The sequence below is a fragment of the Bactrocera oleae genome, chromosome 2 (assembly GCF_042242935.1).
Source record: "Bactrocera oleae isolate idBacOlea1 chromosome 2, idBacOlea1, whole genome shotgun sequence".
Classification (NCBI taxonomy): Eukaryota; Metazoa; Arthropoda; class Insecta; order Diptera; family Tephritidae; genus Bactrocera; species Bactrocera oleae.
In genome coordinates, this window is record NC_091536.1 from 45,446,982 (window position 1) to 45,468,428 (window position 21,447).

Consider the following 21,447-nt stretch of genomic DNA (forward strand, 5'->3'; position numbering starts at 1 on the left):
TGCAGAATACCGAGGGGTAAACTGTTACGGGCGCAGCATGCCTATATCAAGGGCAGGTCAGTCGACACTGCTTTGCATGATGTAGTGTCATGGCTGGAGACAGCGCTGATGCACAAGGAATTTGCAGTGGGCACCTTTCTCGACATCGAGGGGCCTTCAATAACATGCAACCAGAGGCAGTGGTTAAAGCCCTCGAAAAGTTTGAGGTGGAATCGAACCTCAAACACCTCATTTTCAGTCTTCTTTGCGACAGAACTGTCGTAGCTTTTTCTGTAAAAAGCTCTCCGTCAATCTTTGCTTCAGGCTACCGGACCACTGTAGCGTTTTTCAGGCGGAAGTGGCCGCGATCAAGGTGGCGGTAGAAGTTCTGTTACGTAGTGTAGCTTCGTTTAGAGAGGTGAGCATTCACTCCGACAGCAGAGCGGCAATACAAGCCCTGAGTGCGCGAACCGTGCATTCAAAGCTAGTCAAGGAGTGTCTGTCCTCGCTAGAATTAGCATCAGGCTACTTCAATATCAGGCTCGTTTGGGTGCCTGGTCACAGCGGAATCGCTGGGAATTGCAAGGCCGATGAGCTGGCCAGGGGGTTCACCCTGGTCCCGCTCACATCGGAATGGGATCGAGTTGGTTCTCCACTAACGTCTTGCATTCTGGCTCTGGACCAATGGACCTCGCATGCGCTCAGCAGACGCTGGTCGACGACTAGCTCCTGCGCGACTGCGCGATCCTTCGGGTCGAGAGTGGATCGCAGGAAGTCGGGGGATCTTCTCGCCTTAAACAAAGTTCACCTCGCCGCCATGGTAGGAGTTCTCACTGGGCACTGTCCAATGGGAACTCATGCGGAGCAGCTTAGAATACTACCCGATGGCAGTTGTCAAAGCTGTATGAAGGAGGGTGAAGTGGAAACATCCCGGCACTTTCTCCTCCATTGTCCGGCTTTTGCTAGGTTGAGATTGAAACATCTCGGCAATCACACTTTTGGCGGACCAGAAGATCTGGCCGAAACAGATATTGGCCGTCTCAACAAATTTGTCATAGGCACAAAGCGCTTTGTCGACATGTAAGGGTCTATTGATCCGGCTCATAGGAGTTTTGGGTACCACAACGGACCGGCGTTTAAGCTGTCCAAGTGTGATCCTTCTTGGGATCGACCCTCTAACCTAACCTGAATACATTAGTATTAACTGTCTAACATGTGGCCGTATATCGTAATCGGTACCACCTTTACTATTATATAATATATAGGACCATCACTTTTAAATTAAATGCATATCTAGTATGATTTCCAATTCAGAAAGAAATTTTGCTTTAAATATCGCTGGGCGTGTACATACAAACAGATTTCCGCGTTTACACCTTGATTTAAGTTTTCTTAATTTTACGGCGGTAATATTTTAATAATTATAATACATTATTTATAAGTACATAGATAAAATGAGATATTTACCATTTTTAGTAGAAAACAACTAAAGAAGGGCTAAGTTCGGATGTAACCGAACATTTTATACTTTCGCAAAGTTAAATGGTATACTCGTTTTAGATTTCTTTGTGGATCTTGCCGCCTTGTTCTATGTTGACCGATATTTTCGGTAAAAAGTCAACTATAGGCACTGGGGTCCACATATTCAGTACCTATGGGCTTGAACAGTTTTGGTTCAATTTAAATAATTTTTGGTCACAAGGTGGCATACTTTCAACGCATTATTCACGCAAAGTTTTACCCCGATACAATCGTTGTTGCTTGATTTGCATACTGGAAAGTGAAAGAATCAAATGGAATTTAAAATGGTGTTATATGGGAAATAGACGTGGTTGTAATCCCATTTTCGTACTATAACATAGAATTTTGAGAAGAATATTATGTATCGAATTTGGTTGAAATCGGTTAAGCGGATTCCAAGATATGGGTTTTCACCTAAAAGTGGTTTCACGCCCACTGACTAATTTTAAAGGCGGTTTCTATAAAGTCATCCCATACCATCTTAAAATTTAATGTCTCTGATTTGTTTAGTGCTAGGTGTCACCCGATTTCACCCATTTTCACATAGAGGTGCTAAAACCATTTGCTTCCAGTGAATTTTGTTATTATTGCTTTAGCAGCTTAGGAGATATGCACAATAAACCTATTAGGCGCGGGACCAGGCCCACTTTAAAACAGAATTTTAACTACAGATGCCCCTCCTTAATGTGATCCTGTGTATCAAATAACAGTCTTGTATCTTATTGCGGAGCTTAGTTATGGCAATTTATTTGTTTTTTAATAATGGCGTTTTGTGGGCGTGGCAGTGGTCCGATTACACTCATCTGCAATACCAACCGTCTTACGGTACCAAGAAACATGTGTACCTAGTTTCATAAAGATATCTCAATTTTTACTCAAGTTACAGCTTGCACGGACGGACGGACAGACAATCACCCGAATTTCTACTCGTCTTTTCATCCTGATCATTTATATATATATTACTCTATATCTAACTCGATTAGTTTTAGGTGATACAAACAACGTTAGGTAAACACAACTATTATACTCTGTAGCAACAAGTTGCGAGAGTATAAAAATATTTGTTATGGATCAATAATATAATAATATATTTATATGTGCCTTATATCGACATTAACTAGGCGCTTATTGAATTAGTGAATTTTATTTTAAGTTTTTATCACCGTTCGTACACTGTGCAGCAGTAGTTTTATGTAATATATAAGTACATGTAACTGTAAGCTTATTTAATATTGTGTAATAGCGAATCTAAAATTATTAAACTTACTTAAAACTTTTTCATTCGCGCCTTAGAGAAAGTCATTCTACCAAAACCAACAATTATTTACCAAATCTGCGGTAATATCTATATGCACAATAATTGCTTAAACTATTAAAATATTACAGCAGTTTTGGTAAATAATTGTTGGTTTTGGTAGAATGACTTTCTCTAACGCGCAAGTAGAAATATTATAATAGTTATGACAACAGCTATGATACACTCACAAGTAAAGTGGTAATATTTCCACAGTTTATGTAATAAATGACATGGTGAATGTCATTGTGGTCCCATTCATGAGTACATACTCAAAATTATTGCAAATTGTTACAATTATGTGCACCCATGTGGTAAGTTCTCCACTATATGCTATATATTAAACATGTGTCTATAAAAGAGCGATCCATCTATTGTATAGGCTCAGTTTGTCATCGAAGTCTGTGAGATCCAAAACCTTTTACCTGCAAGGATGAGAAAATCATATATTTTATGGATTTGGATACTACTTTCTGCGGTATTGCCAGAAAAAAGTGAAGCATTACCTAAATATGATAACAATTCAAAGTGAGTAAATGTGTGTAAAATTCCTTTGAAAAAAAATTGTTTTGCAAGTATTAAGTGATATTAAAGTCGTCCGTTTTCAAATCAAGTAAATTATTTTCATTCGCGTTTCCTCACACCCGATTATTATCCTTGTTCGTATTTTAAACGGCCCCTCAATTAAACCTGAAATCTGTAATTGATCATCCCAGACACCAATAATATTTACAATAAACGAACTGTAACGCAAATAGGGGGAATATATCTGAATGTAAAATTATTTACAGCATACTTCTTTTATCTCAGAGAACCATACATATGTATGTATCGAGTTTGGTCGAATCAACCAAATCCTCAAAAAAGTATGGTACATTCTTCTACATGTGAGAATATAAAGATATTGCATTAAAAACAAAACAGTCAACGTGGTGTAAGAGTAAAGTTGCACACTGCTGTATTTCAAAATTTGTTTAGACAAATTATGAAATATTTGGTTTCATCGAAAATTATCCATTCCCTAATAGTTAATTATAACATAGTATAAGCATATATAAATAGACTACGCTAACCCACATTTAGTGTTTACATATTATTATTTAGACCGTAAGACCCGGGCCTAGAGCGGCGTAATTTGAAGGGCGGCAAAATCTTTGAAAGGCCAGAATCTTAGAGGCGAAAAAAATAAAGACAATCAATTTCAAAAATTGGTTCAGATTAGTTTTTATAAAAAACTTTCTATAGAATATATTATAATCCAATTCACTAATATACTTCTTAATCTGTACAGGTAAGATGTTAATATTTTCATAGATCAATTATAGTCGTTATCGAGTAATGTTCTTTACATTCTGTGTCTTTAGTGAAATTATTAACACACGTGTATGCAGCATTTTCAAATTACTAAATCTGAAAAACTTCTCAATTTGATTTTAGGGTTCATTCAAAATTGTCAGAACATTTTTTGTTTATAAAAATAAAATAAAAAATTTTATTTTGTATCTAAGCTAAAAAAAAATCATTCGATATTCCTCTCATTTGCAATAATTTTTAATTACATCTACAAATTTCATTAATTTTTAAATTCTAAGAGCAAGAATTTCGGAAGTTCGTTCGGTTTTTATCTAAAAGATGGCGTTATTGTCCATAGTACTAGTATTACGTGTCGCATCATGTCATACCATTGATTGACTCAGTACGTTGTCACCGCTCGTCAAAGATGGACACCAGCAAAGAGAAAATCTATCGCTATATTTTAAAATTTTTCTTCGATCAAGGCGAAAAAGTAGCCAAAGCGGCTGAAAAAACTAATTTAGTTTATGGGCCCGATACTGTAAACGAACTTGTAGCACAAAAGTAGTTTGCTAGGTTCCGTTCCGGTAATTTCGATGTCAAAGATGCACCACGCGTCGGGAGGCCTGTCGTCGAAAATTGCGATAAAATCATGGAAAAAGTGGAAACAGACCGTCACTTGAGCACTTATTTAATTGCTGAGGAACTAAAGATAAGCCAGAAAATCGTTTGGAACCATTTGCATAACCTTGGATTCAAAAAGAAGCTCGATGTTTGGGTGCCACACGAACTAACGGAAAAAAACATGATGGACCGAATATACATCTGCGAACCGCTGCTGAATCGCAACAAAATCGACCCGTTTCTGAAGCGGATTGTGACTGGCAATGAAAAATGGGTCACTTACGACAACATCAAGCGTAAACAGTCGTGGTCAAAGCTCGGAGAAGCGGCCCAGACGGTGGCCAAGACCAGGAAGGTTTTGCTCTGTGTTTGGTGGGATTGGCAAGGAATCATCTACTACGAGCTGCTCCCCTATGGCCAAACGCTCAATTCGGCCCACTACTGCCAACCACTGAACCGCTTGAAGGCAGCACTCATCCAGAAGAGGCCATCTTTGATCAACAGAGGCCGAATTGTGTTCCATCAGGACAACCCCCACACGTCTTTGGTGACGCGCAAGAAGCTCCGGGAGATCGGATGGGAGGTTCTAATGCACCCACCTTATAGTCCGGACCTGGCACCAAGTGATTACCATCTTTTCCTGTCTATGGCGAACGCGCTTAATGGTGAGAAGTTGGCCTCAAGAGAGGCTTGTGAAAATTGGCTCTCCGAGTTTTTTGCCAATAAGGACGCAGCCTTCTACGAGAGGGGTATATTGAAATGGGCATCTCGTTGGCAACAAGTTTACGAACCAAACGGCGCATGACTTAAATCGGACAAATGTACACAAAGTTATCATCTTTTGAAAAATCAATAAACAACCGAACGAACTTTTTACTTTACCTAATATATTAAAGCAGTCGACTTATGATTTAGTTACATTTATGTGCTTTTTATAAATGGTGTACCACGAAATGATGATACGGGCTTTAAAAATTCTAGAAATGTAATATAATACTAAAATGAGGTATTGTTCCAAAAGTTTAGTTCAACGCACCTTAAAAAAACGGAGAGATTCAACGTCGTGAGTAGTTAATTTATTTAGAAACTAAGGGTCCGAATTTTCTGTTCCATGCTTATTTTTTGGTAGAAGTGGTAAAATGAATACTTTTACTGGTGAAGGATTTCGTGATTGGAAAAACTCAAAAGCACGCATTGACGCTCATGAAAATTCTGACTTTCACTAAACTAACGTTAGTAATTTTAAAGCTCGAGTGTTGATCAACGTCTAATAAAACAGCTCGATGAGGAAACAGCGTATTGAAAAAAAGTTTATACCGAGTAATTGAAATTATAAAATCACTAGCAATAAGAGGGTTGGCATTTCGAGGAAATACAGAACGAACAGGAGATCCGCATAATGCAAATTTTTAAGGAACAGTAGATTTTCTTGCTGAATTTAATCCATTTTCATACGAACATTTAAAATTGTATGCGCACCCTGGTAGTGGAAATAAGTCGTATTTGTCTAAAACAATCATGAAGAAATCATATTGTTGGTTCAGAATATAGTACTACAACAAAGTTCCAGTGAAGTGCAATCTGCTAAGTATTTTGGTATAATTGTAGATTTTATGCCTGATATTGCACATGTTGACCAGCTTACTATAATTATCAGCTATGTAGGTGATAACGGTAAAATTGTTTAAAGGTTTCTAGAATTGCTACCAAATATCGGCCATAAAGCTAAATATATTTAGGATGCTTTGTTAAAATCTCTAAACAATAATGGCTTGGACATAATAAACTGTCGTCGCAAATCTTATGATAATGCAAGCAATATAACAGGTATATATTCAGCCCTTCAGACACTAATTAAAACAATTAATCCTCCTTAATAATCAAGCAGACTACGTTCCTTGTGCTGCCCATTCTTTAAATTTGGTAGGATCATGCGCAGTTTAATCGGTGACAGAAGCAGTCGACTTCTTTTCTACTTTTCAAGAGCTATACAATTTCTTTACTATATCTACGCATCGTTGGGAGATTTTGGTACAGCGTACAAATTTAAGAGCTAAGAGTCTTTCTCAAACTCGTTGGTCTGCTCGACATGATGCATGTTACGCATTAGAAAAAGAGTGGTCTGCAATAATTGATGAACGGGAATTTATTGCCGAAAGCTGAGATGAGAAACCGACTACGCGATCTGAAGCTACGGGATTGCAGTGAAAATTACAGCATTTAGAAACAGCAATCCTAGTCACCGTTTGAAATGAAATTTTAGATCGTTTCAATGCTGCTAGTAAGAAGTTCTTGAAGCTCTCAAGCTGATTTATCTTCCGTTGTTCAGATCTATAGTTCTCTGGTTATATTTCTTCAAGACATGAGAGACAGACAATTTTCTGATTGTGAAGAAAAAGCCAAAGCACTATCTGTAGTTCACGATTATTATCGTTATGATACTCGTCGCAAAAAAACAAGAAAAATTCAGCCAGATCAGTCACGGGTAAATGAAAGAACATCTTTTTCTGGACACTAAAGTTTTGCACAAATGTTTATTACCCTATTCTACAAGTAGATAGTTAGAGTTAACAAGTAGCCGGGCGTAAAAGTGCATATGAAAAGCTTTACGAATATTTAAATTTTTTGATGATTTATCTGATATAGATACAGACGATTTGAAAAACCTTCAAAATAAACTAGTCAGTAAGTATTCTGACGATCTGGAAGAGACGTTAAGCAATGAATGTATTATTTTACATTGTCAACTCAAAGATTCCTAAGCAAATACGGAAGATGAACGCTCTGCACAAAAAAGATGCAATGTATTGCATTTACGGAGTCATCGAGATGTTTATCCAAATTTAGACATTGCTCTCCATATTTTTTTGAGTATTCCTGCGACAAATTGTTTAGGAGAAATATCTTTTTCCTAAAAAAGGTTAAAAATCTATTTAAACGCAAGCATATGCCAAGATAGACTTAATGCTCTGGCATTACTATCTATTAAAGCTCAACTAGTCCAAGAAAATCATTATGACGATATTATCGACGTTTTTGCGCGGACCAAAGACAAAAAAAAGAAATTTTCATATTGACTAAAATAAAAAAAAGATTTATTATTTATCTGTTTAAAGTTGATAACTTATTTATCTGTCATGTTTATTAGTTTTATTTAAAAAATTATATTTCGATAAATAAAGTTATTTTAACATAAAAATATTGCATCGAAATTAATAAAATTCATTTTAACAAAAAGGGCGGCGCATCGAATGGGGCCTAGGCCGGCAGCAAGCCTTAATCCGTCACTGGGGGATGGCCAATTCAATGAAAGCCAATCCATTTATGAGCCAAACACACAAGCAACTAAAGAGCGACTACAGCGTTTGGGTTACACAACTGGATATGGAACCATAAATGTAAGACTTGTTATTTTATTTATCATATTATTTGAAGAAATATGGTACACATGGGCAAGGCAATGCTTTTCCATGCACTTGTTAATTAAAAATTCAAACAAAATATAAATTTTAAATGCCAAAATTCCAATCTTAAAATAAATTTTTGGTTTCAAACATTTCTTTTGGAACCAATTGAGTATATACCATACATATGTACGAACTATACGTATACATGTCTTTGAAAATATACATATATTATCTTCAATATTAACTACGGAATTAATTTTTCTTTTAAATAATTTTTAGGGATATCCGGGAAGTACAGGTATTTCTGCTTACAATCCAATTAAATTGGACCTAGGAGGAGTTGTACTGGGAACATTGGTTGGTATTGGCGCTATTTTAATAATTCCAAAGTTGTTAAGCGCTTTCCATGGAGGATATGCTGGTTATGGCCGAAGTGAAAATGACAACGATCTAATATCGCTCTCAAATGTGATGAATCGAATTGATGATATTCTTAGTCAAAACAACATAGATTCAACGGGTTGCATGCAACGTGCTGTTTGCAGTTATGTTCGGTCAACCGAGTTCAACTTAAAAACAGGTGTTCCAGACCAAATAGAGGAATTCATTCGTACGCTCTCGGAGTGAGTATCACCAACTATTTTATAAGTTTAAACACATGGATGTGTACTTCTGTATGATACAGAACTTTTGTCCATGCTAGTCTCAATGTCCAAATTTAATAATTAATTTTACTTGTAGCTTTCGCAAGTAGATAGTTTAGGGTATAAAAATGATGCGTATGACAATTTACTCAAATGATATACAACTGATATTAAAGAAGCTAAACTTAATATATTGAGTATATGAGGAAAAAGTCAACCAAATAATCGGAAATCATTATTTTAGGGATATGATATTATCCATTTTCGGCATCACGATATATTATTTTCAGAAACAGATATTCTCTGGATTTCACAAAGGTACCTCATATATTGACTAAAATATTCGGTAAAAGTCCACATTATCGGAATCTGGTTACTAAAATCCGATATTTACTATTATGGACGTGAACATTTTAAATTCACTTTGTGTGCCAAGTTTTATTTCGATAACCTCATTGGCTCTTGATTTAAATACTGTAAGGTGAAAGAAAAATATGGAAATTAAAATTTATACATATGGGAAGTAGGCGTGGTTATAGTCCAATTCTCCTATTTTCGCAATGTGACATAAGAATATAAATGTAACGTTAGGCACCGAATTTGATTGTAATTGGTAGAGCAGTTCTACGATCCCCTGTACCAATGTTATGTTTTTTGTTCCAAGGAACACAGTACAAACAACCGTTAAATGAACAAAACTATTACACTCTGTAGCAAGATGTTGCTAGAGTATAAATATATATTCATCGCTATTAAGTTGTAATCAACCTCTTGCTTTTAGTCAACTACGTATATGCCGAACGTCAAAGATAGAATTTTGCATTATTGGGCACGCTATGTGGACACTTCGACAGGTAGTATACTATAAAAATATTGTTGTGATTTATATGCATACATACATACAGATGTATACGTTTAAGCGGCCTATTTCTGCAAGAAATCGAATAGACTGCCGTTATTATAAATTTCGTTAATTTCTCATTAAAATTTTTTTTAATCAAATGACTGTTAAATTTTGACATTCTTGACTTTTAGAACTGGCTTTACTCGAAAATGTGTCAATTGTTCTAAATTGTTTAAAATAATTTTAAGAACACACAAGTTGTCTTCGACTCGCCAAGCTCTTACTCTCTAGCTAATCGAACAAACTAAATATAACAGATGCTCACACAAACAGGCACTTGTGTTATGGTCCTTTCTTAATGGAGAAATTTTCGCTTCATTTTGGTTTTCTATAAATTACTATAATTAATTTTAAGTCTTCTATTGTAAAAATAAAAGAAAACAAGTAAGGAAGGGCTAAGTTCGGATGTAACCGAACATTTTATACTCTCCCAAAGTCAAATGGTATACTCGTTTGAGATTTCTTTGTGGATTGTCTGATATATTCGGTAGAAGGTCAACTATAGGCACTGGGGTCCACATATTTAGTACTTAGGGGCTTGAACAGTTTTGGTTCGATTTAAACAATTTTTGGTCACAAGGTGGCATACTTTAAACGTATTATTCAGACAAAGTTTTACCCCGATATAATCATTGTTGCTTGATATGCATCGTGGAAAGTGAAAGAATCAGATGGAATTGAAAATGGTGTTAGAATATGAAAATAACGTTATGTACCGAATTTTGTTGAAATTGGTTAAGTAGATCTCAAGATATGGGTTTTCACCTAAAAGTGGGCTGTGCCACGCCCACTGTCTAATTTTAAAAGCGGTTCCTATAAAGTCATCTTATACCATACCAGAGATAAAATTTAATGTCTCTGGCGTGCTTAGTGCTTGATTTATCGCGCTTTTAGTAGTTTTTAACAGTACCGTTATATGGGGAGTGGGCGGAGTTGCCACCTGATTTCAACTATTTGCACACCGTCAATAGAAGTGCTAAAAACATTTGCTTCCAGTGAATTTTCTTATTATAGCATTAGCGGTTTAGGAGGTATGCACATTAAACCTATTAGAGGCGGGACCACGCCCACTTAAAAAAAAATGTTAACTGCAGATGCCCCTCCCTAATGTGATTCTGTGTACTAAATAACAGTCTTGTATCTTATTGCGGAGCTTAGTTATGGCAATTTATTTGTTTTTGATTAATGGCGTTTTGTGGGCGTGGCAGGGGTCCGATTACACCCATCTGCAATACCAACCGTCTCACGGTACCAAGAAACATGTCTACTAAGTTTCATAAAGATATCTCAATTTTTACTCAATTTACAGCTTGCACGGACGGACGGACGGACGGACGGACAGACGGACGGACAGACGGACGGACGGACAAACAGTCACCCGGATTTCAACTCGCCTCTTCATCCTGATCATTTATATATATATAACCCTATATCTAACTCGATTAGTTTTAGGTGATACAAGCAACCGTTAGGTGAACAAAACTATTATACTCTGTAGCAACAGGTTGCGAGAGTATAAAAAGAAATTTGTAATTTCATTCGCCATTTACCATTCACAATGGAAACAAGTAACGAAGGGCTAAGTTCGGGTGTAACCAAACATTTTAAACTCTTGCAACTTGCAAAATTCAAATCAGGGAAAATACCTTCAGGTGTTAGGAAACCTTTTATAATAAAAAATTTGACAATCATATTTTTGGGCAATTTTATACATATATATATAACTTACACATTGAACGACATGTTCTTTATATGGTTTGATAAAATAACGAAAATCAATATACATATGTAGTATTTTGAAGTTCGGACATGGGTAGACTAAATTCACATATTTTTGCATGAAACTTTCGTAAATCCAATATTATACGTGGAAATATGGTATATCCAATATTAATCAGTTGATTTTGGTAATATATCTAACATATTGACTGATATACATGGCATAAGGCCAACCGAAAGTTTAAAAATCGAATGTTTGTATATTTTTTGTATTGTTATATATTTTTGGCAATACAACATAATTTTACAGAATAAAATGCTCCGTGAGTTTCATTAAAGTATGGCACATACCGTCACCAACATATTGTATATGGAGTAAAATTAAACGGATGTTTCAAAATCATGTGATTAGTTATATGGAGGTAAGGGCAAGTTTTCACCCGATTTTACTTATTCTAAGCACAAAGGTACACTGTTATTAGGAAAATATCTCTCATTTTTATTGCGAAAACTCATATAATGCGGTATAAACTCACTCACTCAACCGAAAGTTCTGAAATCTGTATATTAGGTATATGGGGGCTGAGGAAAATATTGACCCGATTCAATCCATTTTTGACAGTCAGGCATACTATTATCAGAAAATGGTTCTCTCCGAATTTATATCACACACATTGACCGATATTTTCGATAAAAAGTCAACCATAGGCCCTGGGGTATGCATATTCGGTACCTAGTTATAACAGTTTTGGTTCGATATTGACAAATTTTGGTCATAAGGTGGCACACTTTGGATGGAATATACGTGCAAAGTTTTATCCCGATATATTAATTAGTGCTTTATTTGTATACTGACTTGTGAAAGAATCAGATGGAATTTAAAATTGTGCTATATTTGAAGTAAGCATGGTTATGATCCGATTTCCTCCATTTTAACACCGCAACATGAGAATATTGTAAAAGTGTTACGTAATGAGTTTGGTCAAAATCGGTTCAGCAGGTTCCGAGAAATGTGATTTCACCTAAAAGCCACGCCTACCGACCAGTTTTGATACCGGCTCTTATAAAGCTCTCCTGTGCCATCCAGGATGTAAAATTTAATGTCTCTGACACATTAAGTTATTGATTCATCACTTTTTTTAGTAGTTTTTAATAAATCCGCTATATGGGGAGTGGGCGGGGTTATCATCCGATTTCACATACTTTCATACTATCGTAAGAAGGGTTAAAAATATTTGTTGTGTGCAAATTTGGGTGATACAGCTTTATTAGCTTGAGAGATATATACTTAAAATTTATTAGGGGGCGGGGCTACACTCACCTTCTAACTTTTATAAAACAAAAAAAAATTTACTAAAATATATAATTATATTAAAAGCGATTGTGGTGACAAAAAACCTAACAAAGTGCAATGATACCAAAATTTTTTTCATATAATTATACATTAACATACATATATTCAAAACATACAATAAAAAGTGCAGTCCATAAAGCAAAGGAATATATATTATATAATAATTAGGTCAAGTAAAAAGTTCAGTCTAAGTCAAATATGTGCCGTTTTGTTCGTAAACTTGTTGCCAACGAGATGCCAACTTCATTTTACCCCTCTCGTAGAAGGCTGCGTCCCTATTGGCAAAAAACTCGGAGAGCCAATTTGCACAGGCCTCTCTTGAGGCCAGTTTCTCACCATTAAGCGCGCTCGCCATGGACAGGAAAAGATGGTAATCACTTGGTGCCAGGTCCGGTCTATAAGGTGGGTGGGTAAAAACCTCCCATCCGAGCTCCCTGAGCTTCTTGCGCGTCACCAAAGACGTGTGTGGCCTGGCGTTGTCCTGATGGAACACAATTTGCCCTCTGTTGATCAAAGATGGCCTCTTCTGGATGAGTGCTGCCTTCAAGCGGTCCAGTTGTTGGCAGTAGAGGGCCGAATTGAGCGTTTGGCCATAGGGGAGCAGCTCGTAGTAGATGATTCCTAGCCAATCCCACCAAACACACAGCAAAACCTTCCTGGCCGTCAATCCAGTCTTGGCCACCGTCTGAGCCGCTTCCCCGAGCTGTGATCACGACCGTTTGCGCTCGATGTTGTCGTAAGTGACCCATTTTTCATCGATTCAGCAGCGATTCGCAGATGGAAATTCGGTCCATCATGTTTTTTTGCGTTAGTTCGTGGCACCCAAGCATCAAGCTTCTTTTTGAATCCAAGGTTATGCAAATGGTTCCAAACGGTTTTCTGGCTTATCTTTAGTTCCTCAGCAATTAAATAAGTGCTCAAGTGACGGTCTGTTGCCATTATTTCCATGATTTTATCGCAATTTTCGACGGCAGGCCTCCCGACGCGTGGTGCATCTTTGACATCGAAATTACCAGAACGGAACCTAGCAAACCACTTTTGTGCTACAAGTTCGTTTACAGTATCGGGCCCATAAACTAAATTAATTTTTTCAGCCGCTTTGGCTGCTTTTTCGCCTTGATCGAAGAAAAATTGTAAAATATAGCGATAGATTTTCTCTTTGCTGGTGTCCATATTTGACGAGCGCTCACAACGTACTGAGTCAAAAAAAAACTGCCAAAGACAAACTTTTAGCGCGAATTAACACGTTTTGAGTGCCGTATAGTATGACATGATGCGACACGTAACACCATTACTATGGACAATAACGCCATCTCTTAGATAACAACCGAACGAACTTTTACTTGACTTAATATACTTGTAAACATACATTCATACAGCGAAAAAAAAAGTCAGGAGATGCAGTGCTAATATACATATATACCTATTTATATATTATATATAATAACAAACTCATATACAATAACATAAAGAATGTGCAGTGCACGAAAATATACACATGTCCTCGTGTAAACCAATAAATATAATAAACAGGCGCGAAACTTAAAAGCACATAATTGCTGACCAAAACACGCATATGCGTTTTAGATTTCTTTGTGGATTTTGCCGCCTTGTTCTATGTTGACCGATATTTTCTTTTAAAAGTCAACTATAGGTACTGGGGTCCACATATTAAGTACCTAGGGGCTTGAACAGTTTTGGTTCAATTTAGATAATTTTTGGTCACAAGGTGGCATACTTTAAACGTATTATTCACGCAAAGTTTTACCCCGATATAATCATTGTTGCTTGATTTATATACTGGAAAGTGAAAAAATCAAATAAAATATAAAATGATTTTATATGGGAAATAGGCGTGGTTGTAATCTGGTTGTAATCTGATTTCGCCCATTTTCGTACTATAACATAGAAATATGAGAAGAATATTATGTACCGAATTTGGTTGAAATCGGTTAAGCAGATCCCAAGATATGGGGTTTCACCTAAAAGTGGGCGGTACCACGCACACTATCAAATTTTGAACGTGGTTCCTATAAAGTTATCTCATACCATCCTAGAGATAAAATTTAATGTCTCTGGCTTGTTTAGTGCTTGATTTATCGCGCTTTTAGTAGTTTTTAACAGTACCGTTATATGGGGAGTGAGCGGGGTTGTCACCCGATTTCACCCATACCGTCGATAGAGATGCTAAAAACATTTGTTCCCAGTAAATTTTGTTATTATAACTTCAGTGGTATAGGAGATATGCACATTAAACTTATTAAAGGGCGGGACCACGAATACTTTAAAAAGAAAATTTGAAGTGCAGATGCCCCTCCCTAATGTGATCCTTTATACCAAATAAGAGTCTTGTATCTTGTTGTGGATCTAAGTTATGGCAATTTATTTGTTTTTGGTCAATGGCGTTTTGTGGGCGTGGCAGGGGTCTGATTACGCCCAGCTGCAATACCAACCGTCTTACGGTACCGAAAAGTTTCACAAAGATATCTCAATTTTTACTCAAGGTAGAGCTTGCACGGATGGACGGACGGACAGACAGTCACCCGGATTTCAACTCGTTTCTTCATCCTGATCATTTATATATATATAACCCTATATCTAACTCGATTCGTTTTAGGTGATACAAACAACCCTTAGGTGAACAAAAGTATTATACTCTGTAGCAACAAGTTGCGAGAGTATAATAAATAATTTGAGAAGAACAAAAATACATATATGTATGTACATATCTACAACATAAATATAATACGGCCATTTTCGCACTATATTATAGAAATATGAGACGATTATTATGTATCGAGATTGGTTGAAATCGGTTAAGCAGTACCCAAGATATGGGTTTTCACCTAAAAGTAAACTCATCTCCTCATCCTGATTATTTATATATATTTAACTCTATATCTATCTCGACTAGTTTCAGGTGATACAAAAAACTGTTAAGTGAAAAAAACTTTTATACTCTGTAGAAACATAGCAAAGATCGACTTAGTCAATCGGATGTCGTTATTAAGCCATTCAATTTCATCAAAATAAACAACCGAGCATATTTGAAACCATAGGTCAGTCATTTCCGTTGAGTTATTGGGACGCAACATATCCGAAGCGTTTGATGTCAGAAAAACCACTTCTTCAATGAAATTCGGGCGGAACCGAACACTTCATACTCTTGCAACTTGCAAGGAACAAAAGCGAAGGAACACTTTCAGTTTTTGGCAAAACCTTATTATGAACTAAGGAAAGTATCGACGTGCGTGATTCATTTAAGGAAAGAGGATACACTGTTATTAGAAAAATATTCTTTTCGAATTTCATTAAGATTTCTTACATATTGACCAATATATGTGGTAAAAAGCGAACCAGATGTTCGAAAATATATGTGTTAAGTATATGGGGTATTGACCTGCTTTGATCCATTTTTATCACAAACCATGTAATAGTGCGATTTCGAAAATTTTTGGACGCTAGATAAAATACCTCGAGGGCACTATTAATGCAAAGTTTTATTCTCATAACTTTATTGATGTTTGATTTGTATACTGTAAAGTGAAAGAATCAGACGGAATTTGAAAATTTGTTATATGGGAATTGGGCCGTTATATAGGGAGTTTGAAGAGGTGATAAATGACTTCTTTCTTAAATGCCCTTGCATTTTTTACTTTTCGGATCATCAGTAATTTAAGTTTATGCTCCCCAGTTGCATTGCAGCAAATCAGAAAAGGAACACTTTTTTTTTAAATTTTGCGACCAGATGCAGATTTTTCAGTATGCAAGGCAAGCGTTTTTCTCCTAAAAAAGGTGCACTTACGTCCGCATTATAAGCTTGAGAATATGCAAGGCCCATCTCTGCACTTTATGTGAGTAGTTTTTCAATAAACGATTGTACAGCTACCGGATCGTTTGATAGTTTCTCGCTACATACTTTCAGAAATTTTATTCCATATCGTGAACGAAAATTGTTAAGCTATCCATTACTAGCCATAAACTCAGCGTTTGTCCCATGAATTTCAGCAAAAAAATAGCTTAGCCTTTTCTTTCAAGATTTTGGATGAACTTTGTGCATTGTTTTGCGGTTTTATTATGAACCAATTGTACAGGCGTTCTTTCATCAGTTGATATTTAGCAGATTGTATAGCTTTGCGTTTACCGCCCTTTTCTGTCCTAGCAATGTAACTACGAAAAAAACTTTATGTCAGAAATTGTAGATTTGCCAACATTGTACTCTTCTGCAAGCTGACGAAGTGATTTTTCTGGTAAATTCTTCTTTCTTCTGGTCAATTGTTAGAAAGATACTCGTATGCTTTTTCTTTGTTATTGGTGGCATTATTGATGCAAATTCAATTTAATTAAAATTTAAGAATACATAAATTAACACCACTTTAAAATTACAAACTAGCACAATTTTGTTGAACTCTTTATTCCACTTCTGACTCGTTCGAGAAAAAATTAATTTTTCCGGTTGGCTGGCCTCAAATGTAAGAAAGAGATAAAAACCTGTTTTCATAAAAATCCTTTGTTTACTTATAAAAGTATAAATTCAAATCGAAAATAAGGCATTTCCAGAACATAACAGACGAAAAGAAATATATAAATAAGTGTACGAATTTAAGAGGTCAATCAAAAAGCAGAGTGTCTGGATTACAGAGTCAAAACTGGAAAGCAATTCAGTGTCCGGATTATCGCGGATTACCCCATTATTAAAAAAACCACTACTTTCATTAAAATATCCTCCATATAGACCAACATAGATGGTTTAAAGATTAGTAGAAATTCGGTAATCACTATATCGAGTTTAAGCTGAAAATCCGGAATAGGAACGGAACGTCTGCACTGATTATATTTGATATTACTTCAGTACATTCGAAAACATGTTTCCACGTAATTTTATAATTATACTTTTTTGAACTTACACTCTGGCCAACATTATGGGAGCTTGGGTATTTCCAGGACCAGTTTTACACTATTTCGGCGGCATAAGAGTTTTAAATTTCCACTTAGGGTTATGAAAACTAGGGGTTGTATTGATTCGATTTTATCTATTTATAACATTAGGACATGCTACTACCAGAAAAGTTGCTCTTTAACTTTCATAATGTTATTTCACTTGTTGACCGATGTTAAAGTTAAGTTAAAGTCAACCGGAAATTCGAAGTATTATATATGGGGGCTTAAAAAACGATTAACCCGAATTTACACATTTTGGAAACAAGAGAACGTTATTATCTGGAACACAAGATCTTTGAATTTTTTAATATAATTCAGTCATACAAACGTTATGTGTACACACTGTTACACTGTGGAAACATTTTCCGAAAGTTTAGAAAGTTTTATGTCGTATAAATTCATACATACTTGTATATTGTATTTATTTAAAAAAAATAATTTGGTCAAATATTGATACATATGTTTCAAGATAAATTTTTATCTTTCAGAAATCCCCTCGTTGAATATCTTTTAGATGGTACAGCAATCAAAGAGGCTTTAGAAACGGGAAAGAGAGTTAACGGAAAACCTTGTGAACAGGCATACACATCCTGCCCATTGGACAATAAAAAAGCTGTTTATTTGTTAACAAAATTACTGCCGACCAACCACTCTTCAAATTCATTGAGATCGCAGTGATTACATATTAAACTATTTATAGTTTTTATTTTAATACATATCGACACGCGAGAAAAATATGCTAACTTTCAAAAAGCGTGCACATTGACAGATAATATTCGGAGTAATTTTTCTTATTAGACATAAGCAATAAAAAGAATGGTAATTTTTATTTATAATTATTTATTTGAAAACAAAGTAATTAAGAATGGACTAAGTTTGAATGTATACAATTATATACCCTCGCCAATCATATAAAAGGCTGCCGGGTCTCTGTAAATCTTTATAATAAACAAGTTGAGCAGGGCTAAGTTCGTATGCATCCAAACATTTTACTGTCTCTCAATTTGCGAGGCTCAAAGACGGATATACATTAAGACCAGAAAGTTTCCGTAAATTGTAAATAAAACGAAAAAAATTTAATCTTCATCAATACTTACTTTGTCGCCTTCAAAATATGCTCCTTCTGTAGCGATACATATATGCCACCTCTTTTTCCAATCATCCGAACATGCCTTGTAGGTCCGAGTCCGGGATCGAATTCAGTTTTCCACGGAGTGGTAACTTGAGTTTTAGAAACAAAAAAAAAGTCTGGCCAAAACCGGTGAATACGGGGGTTGAACGATGGTATTGAACGAGTTTTTGGTCTTATACGTAGCAAAATGAAAGTTTCCGGAAATTGTTTTTCTTTCGATATTCGCGGTTTGGTTCATTCAAATGGACAGACGGTGAATAAAGATTATTAGTTGAGCGTTTAGAGACTTATGCGCGAAAACATCCGTCTGGAAACTTTATGGTCTTAATGTATATGAGAGTTTGAGTATTTCGTGACCCGATTTCTCACATATTCGGAATTAAACTATAGTATATACAATATTATATTTTCACTTTTGCTAAGATATCTTACATATTCACCGAAATATATACAGTAGTTATTTAGAAACTCATACAATAGGTATATGTGAACTAGGACTCTATGAGATAATGATGCTATATGAGTAATATTAAAATAACTCATACCATATATTGACCGATATATGCGGTATGAATGCAACCGGCTGTTTGAAATTCTTATATATGTATATACGGTCTGGGGAAAAATTTTACCCGAATCAGCTGATACGACCTATCTTATAAGAGCGCAATGTAAATTAACACTTACCACTCTTACTTCTACAGACCGTACGGTAGGATATCCGCGAAAATGTTGTATGTTTCCCGACTAAAAATGAACTTAAATAGATTTGAAATATGTTTAAACTAACTCAAAATCACAGTCGAATACATTTATTTATACATAAGTAGACTATTTTTAATAGTTGGCTATTAGTTTTGAGCTTTTACATTATTAAACATTGTAACTAAAAAACTAAATGTGTGCAAAATCATATATACAATGGAAACATTGGTTAAATTAAAAAAAAAAACAGAGCAACTGATTTTTACGTTACCAATACGGGCATAACTTTTGGCAAATTTGATTTTATACGGGCGGTAAATACGGAAGGGCGGAATGTCAGTGATTGTTTGAAGCCTAAAGCATAATGATCGGCAGCCCATTGTTGGGCACTCTTTGAACGCGCTCTGAGTATACGAGTGTTTCACACAGACTTGCGACCTTATTATACCGTAGAAACGATGACAGTGCCAGTTGTTTTCTGATTACGCTGCGAGAAAGGCGTAAGCAAGGATGAAATGATGCGAAACTCTTTGATTCGAGAGAGAGCTGTCAAAGCCCACATTTTTTATAACATTAATCATGCCAATGCCAAAAGAAAATGGATTGGGTATTTTAAAAGTAACTTTTGGGTATTTTGCATTTCGATATTATTTGTAGGTGCCCGGTTCCCGAGAAGGCCTATATAACGCATATACATTCCTTAATACGTGTATTCATATTATAAAATTTTTAAAACATCACATAACATAAAGAATTATATATAAATAATAAAAGGATAAAAAAGAAACAATACAAATCATAATAAAATATCATGGTTTTATGATTAACGTTTTAAATTAAATTAGCAAAAATACTTTAGTAGCACGTTCCTTGAAATTTCGTTTCGCACTGCTTTTGTTAGCTATTTTTAGAGGGTTTATTTCTGCCTTCGCGCCTTTTTTGATATCAGCTGTTCAAAATTCCCTAATTTTAATAATCAGGGAAACAGAATAACGGAAAAATTAGGGACAATAAGAGAGTCTCTTAATACGTCATCCTTGGCGTAAGGCTTAGTTATGCATACCAGAGAACGTAAAGTACCGAGAAGGAGCAGGTTCGACAGAGAACATTTGTCAAATTTCAACCGGGGAATTCACCTCACGACGTGGGAACTCACCCTGTGAAATATTAACACTGTTTTGATTATAGCAGAAAGGAATCTGTAGAATTACAGCTTCCAACAAATTGTTGAGCAACCTAGAAATAAATACTTACTTATATGTACCGTACATATGTCATACGATTTCTAATTTTCTTAAAACTTGTTATAATTTTTTATTTTTGTATTTTTATTTAGATTATTTTCAATTATGAGTTAAAATAAAGTAGTAGTTGAAAAATACTTTGATATATTTCTTTATATATGTATGTAACTAAATCGATGCATATTTTTGCGAGCCAAATATAAAATTAATATGATAGAAAATATACATATGTACGCATGTATTGTTGTAATAAATTTATTTTCTACTAGGAAGAAGTAAATATAATACAAACAAGTAAAGAAGGGCTAAGTTCGGGTGTAATCGAATGTTCTACAATATAATCTTGCAAGAATCAAATGCCTTCAGGTGCTGGCAAAACTTTTATTAAAAAAACTTTTGAAAAATTAAACACCGTATGTAAATTATTGTACAATCAAATTGATATCGTCTTGACTTATATTGAAGGCCATAAACTTAGACTTAGTTTTATTGCTATATTTAGTTCGTGGCTGCTAAAACTATATGAAAAGCATCTTCAAAAGAGAAACATGTGATATCAACTCAACCGAATAGGCTAAATATAAAATGGAGGATTATCAATCGAAGGATCGGAATTCATTAGACCAATGTACAGATTCCATTCCAATTGAGTGCTAAACGACATACTTTTTAAGAAAACTTGTATT

At 35.3% G+C, this 21,447-nt stretch overlaps 1 protein-coding gene across 3 annotated transcripts in view; it reads left to right on the forward strand.

The window, feature by feature from the left end:
* Desi (DM4/DM12 domain-containing protein Desiccate) overlaps positions 1–20,896 on the forward strand; it is a 48,377-nt gene extending 27,481 nt beyond the window's left edge. For 2 of the 3 annotated variants that reach the window (XM_070113083.1, XM_070113084.1), the window contains 3 exons: positions 7,950–8,109; positions 8,398–8,741; positions 18,169–20,896. In XM_070113083.1, the coding sequence (XP_069969184.1) occupies positions 7,963–8,109; positions 8,398–8,741; positions 18,169–18,358 (681 nt within the window). In that variant the 5' untranslated portion in view covers positions 7,950–7,962 and the 3' untranslated portion in view covers positions 18,359–20,896. Of the gene's footprint in view, positions 1–3,183; positions 3,323–7,949; positions 8,110–8,397; positions 8,742–18,168 lie in introns of those variants that run through there. The other variant, XM_014243298.3, reaches the window with a different exon arrangement.
* Positions 20,897–21,447: the final 551 nt, after the last annotated feature.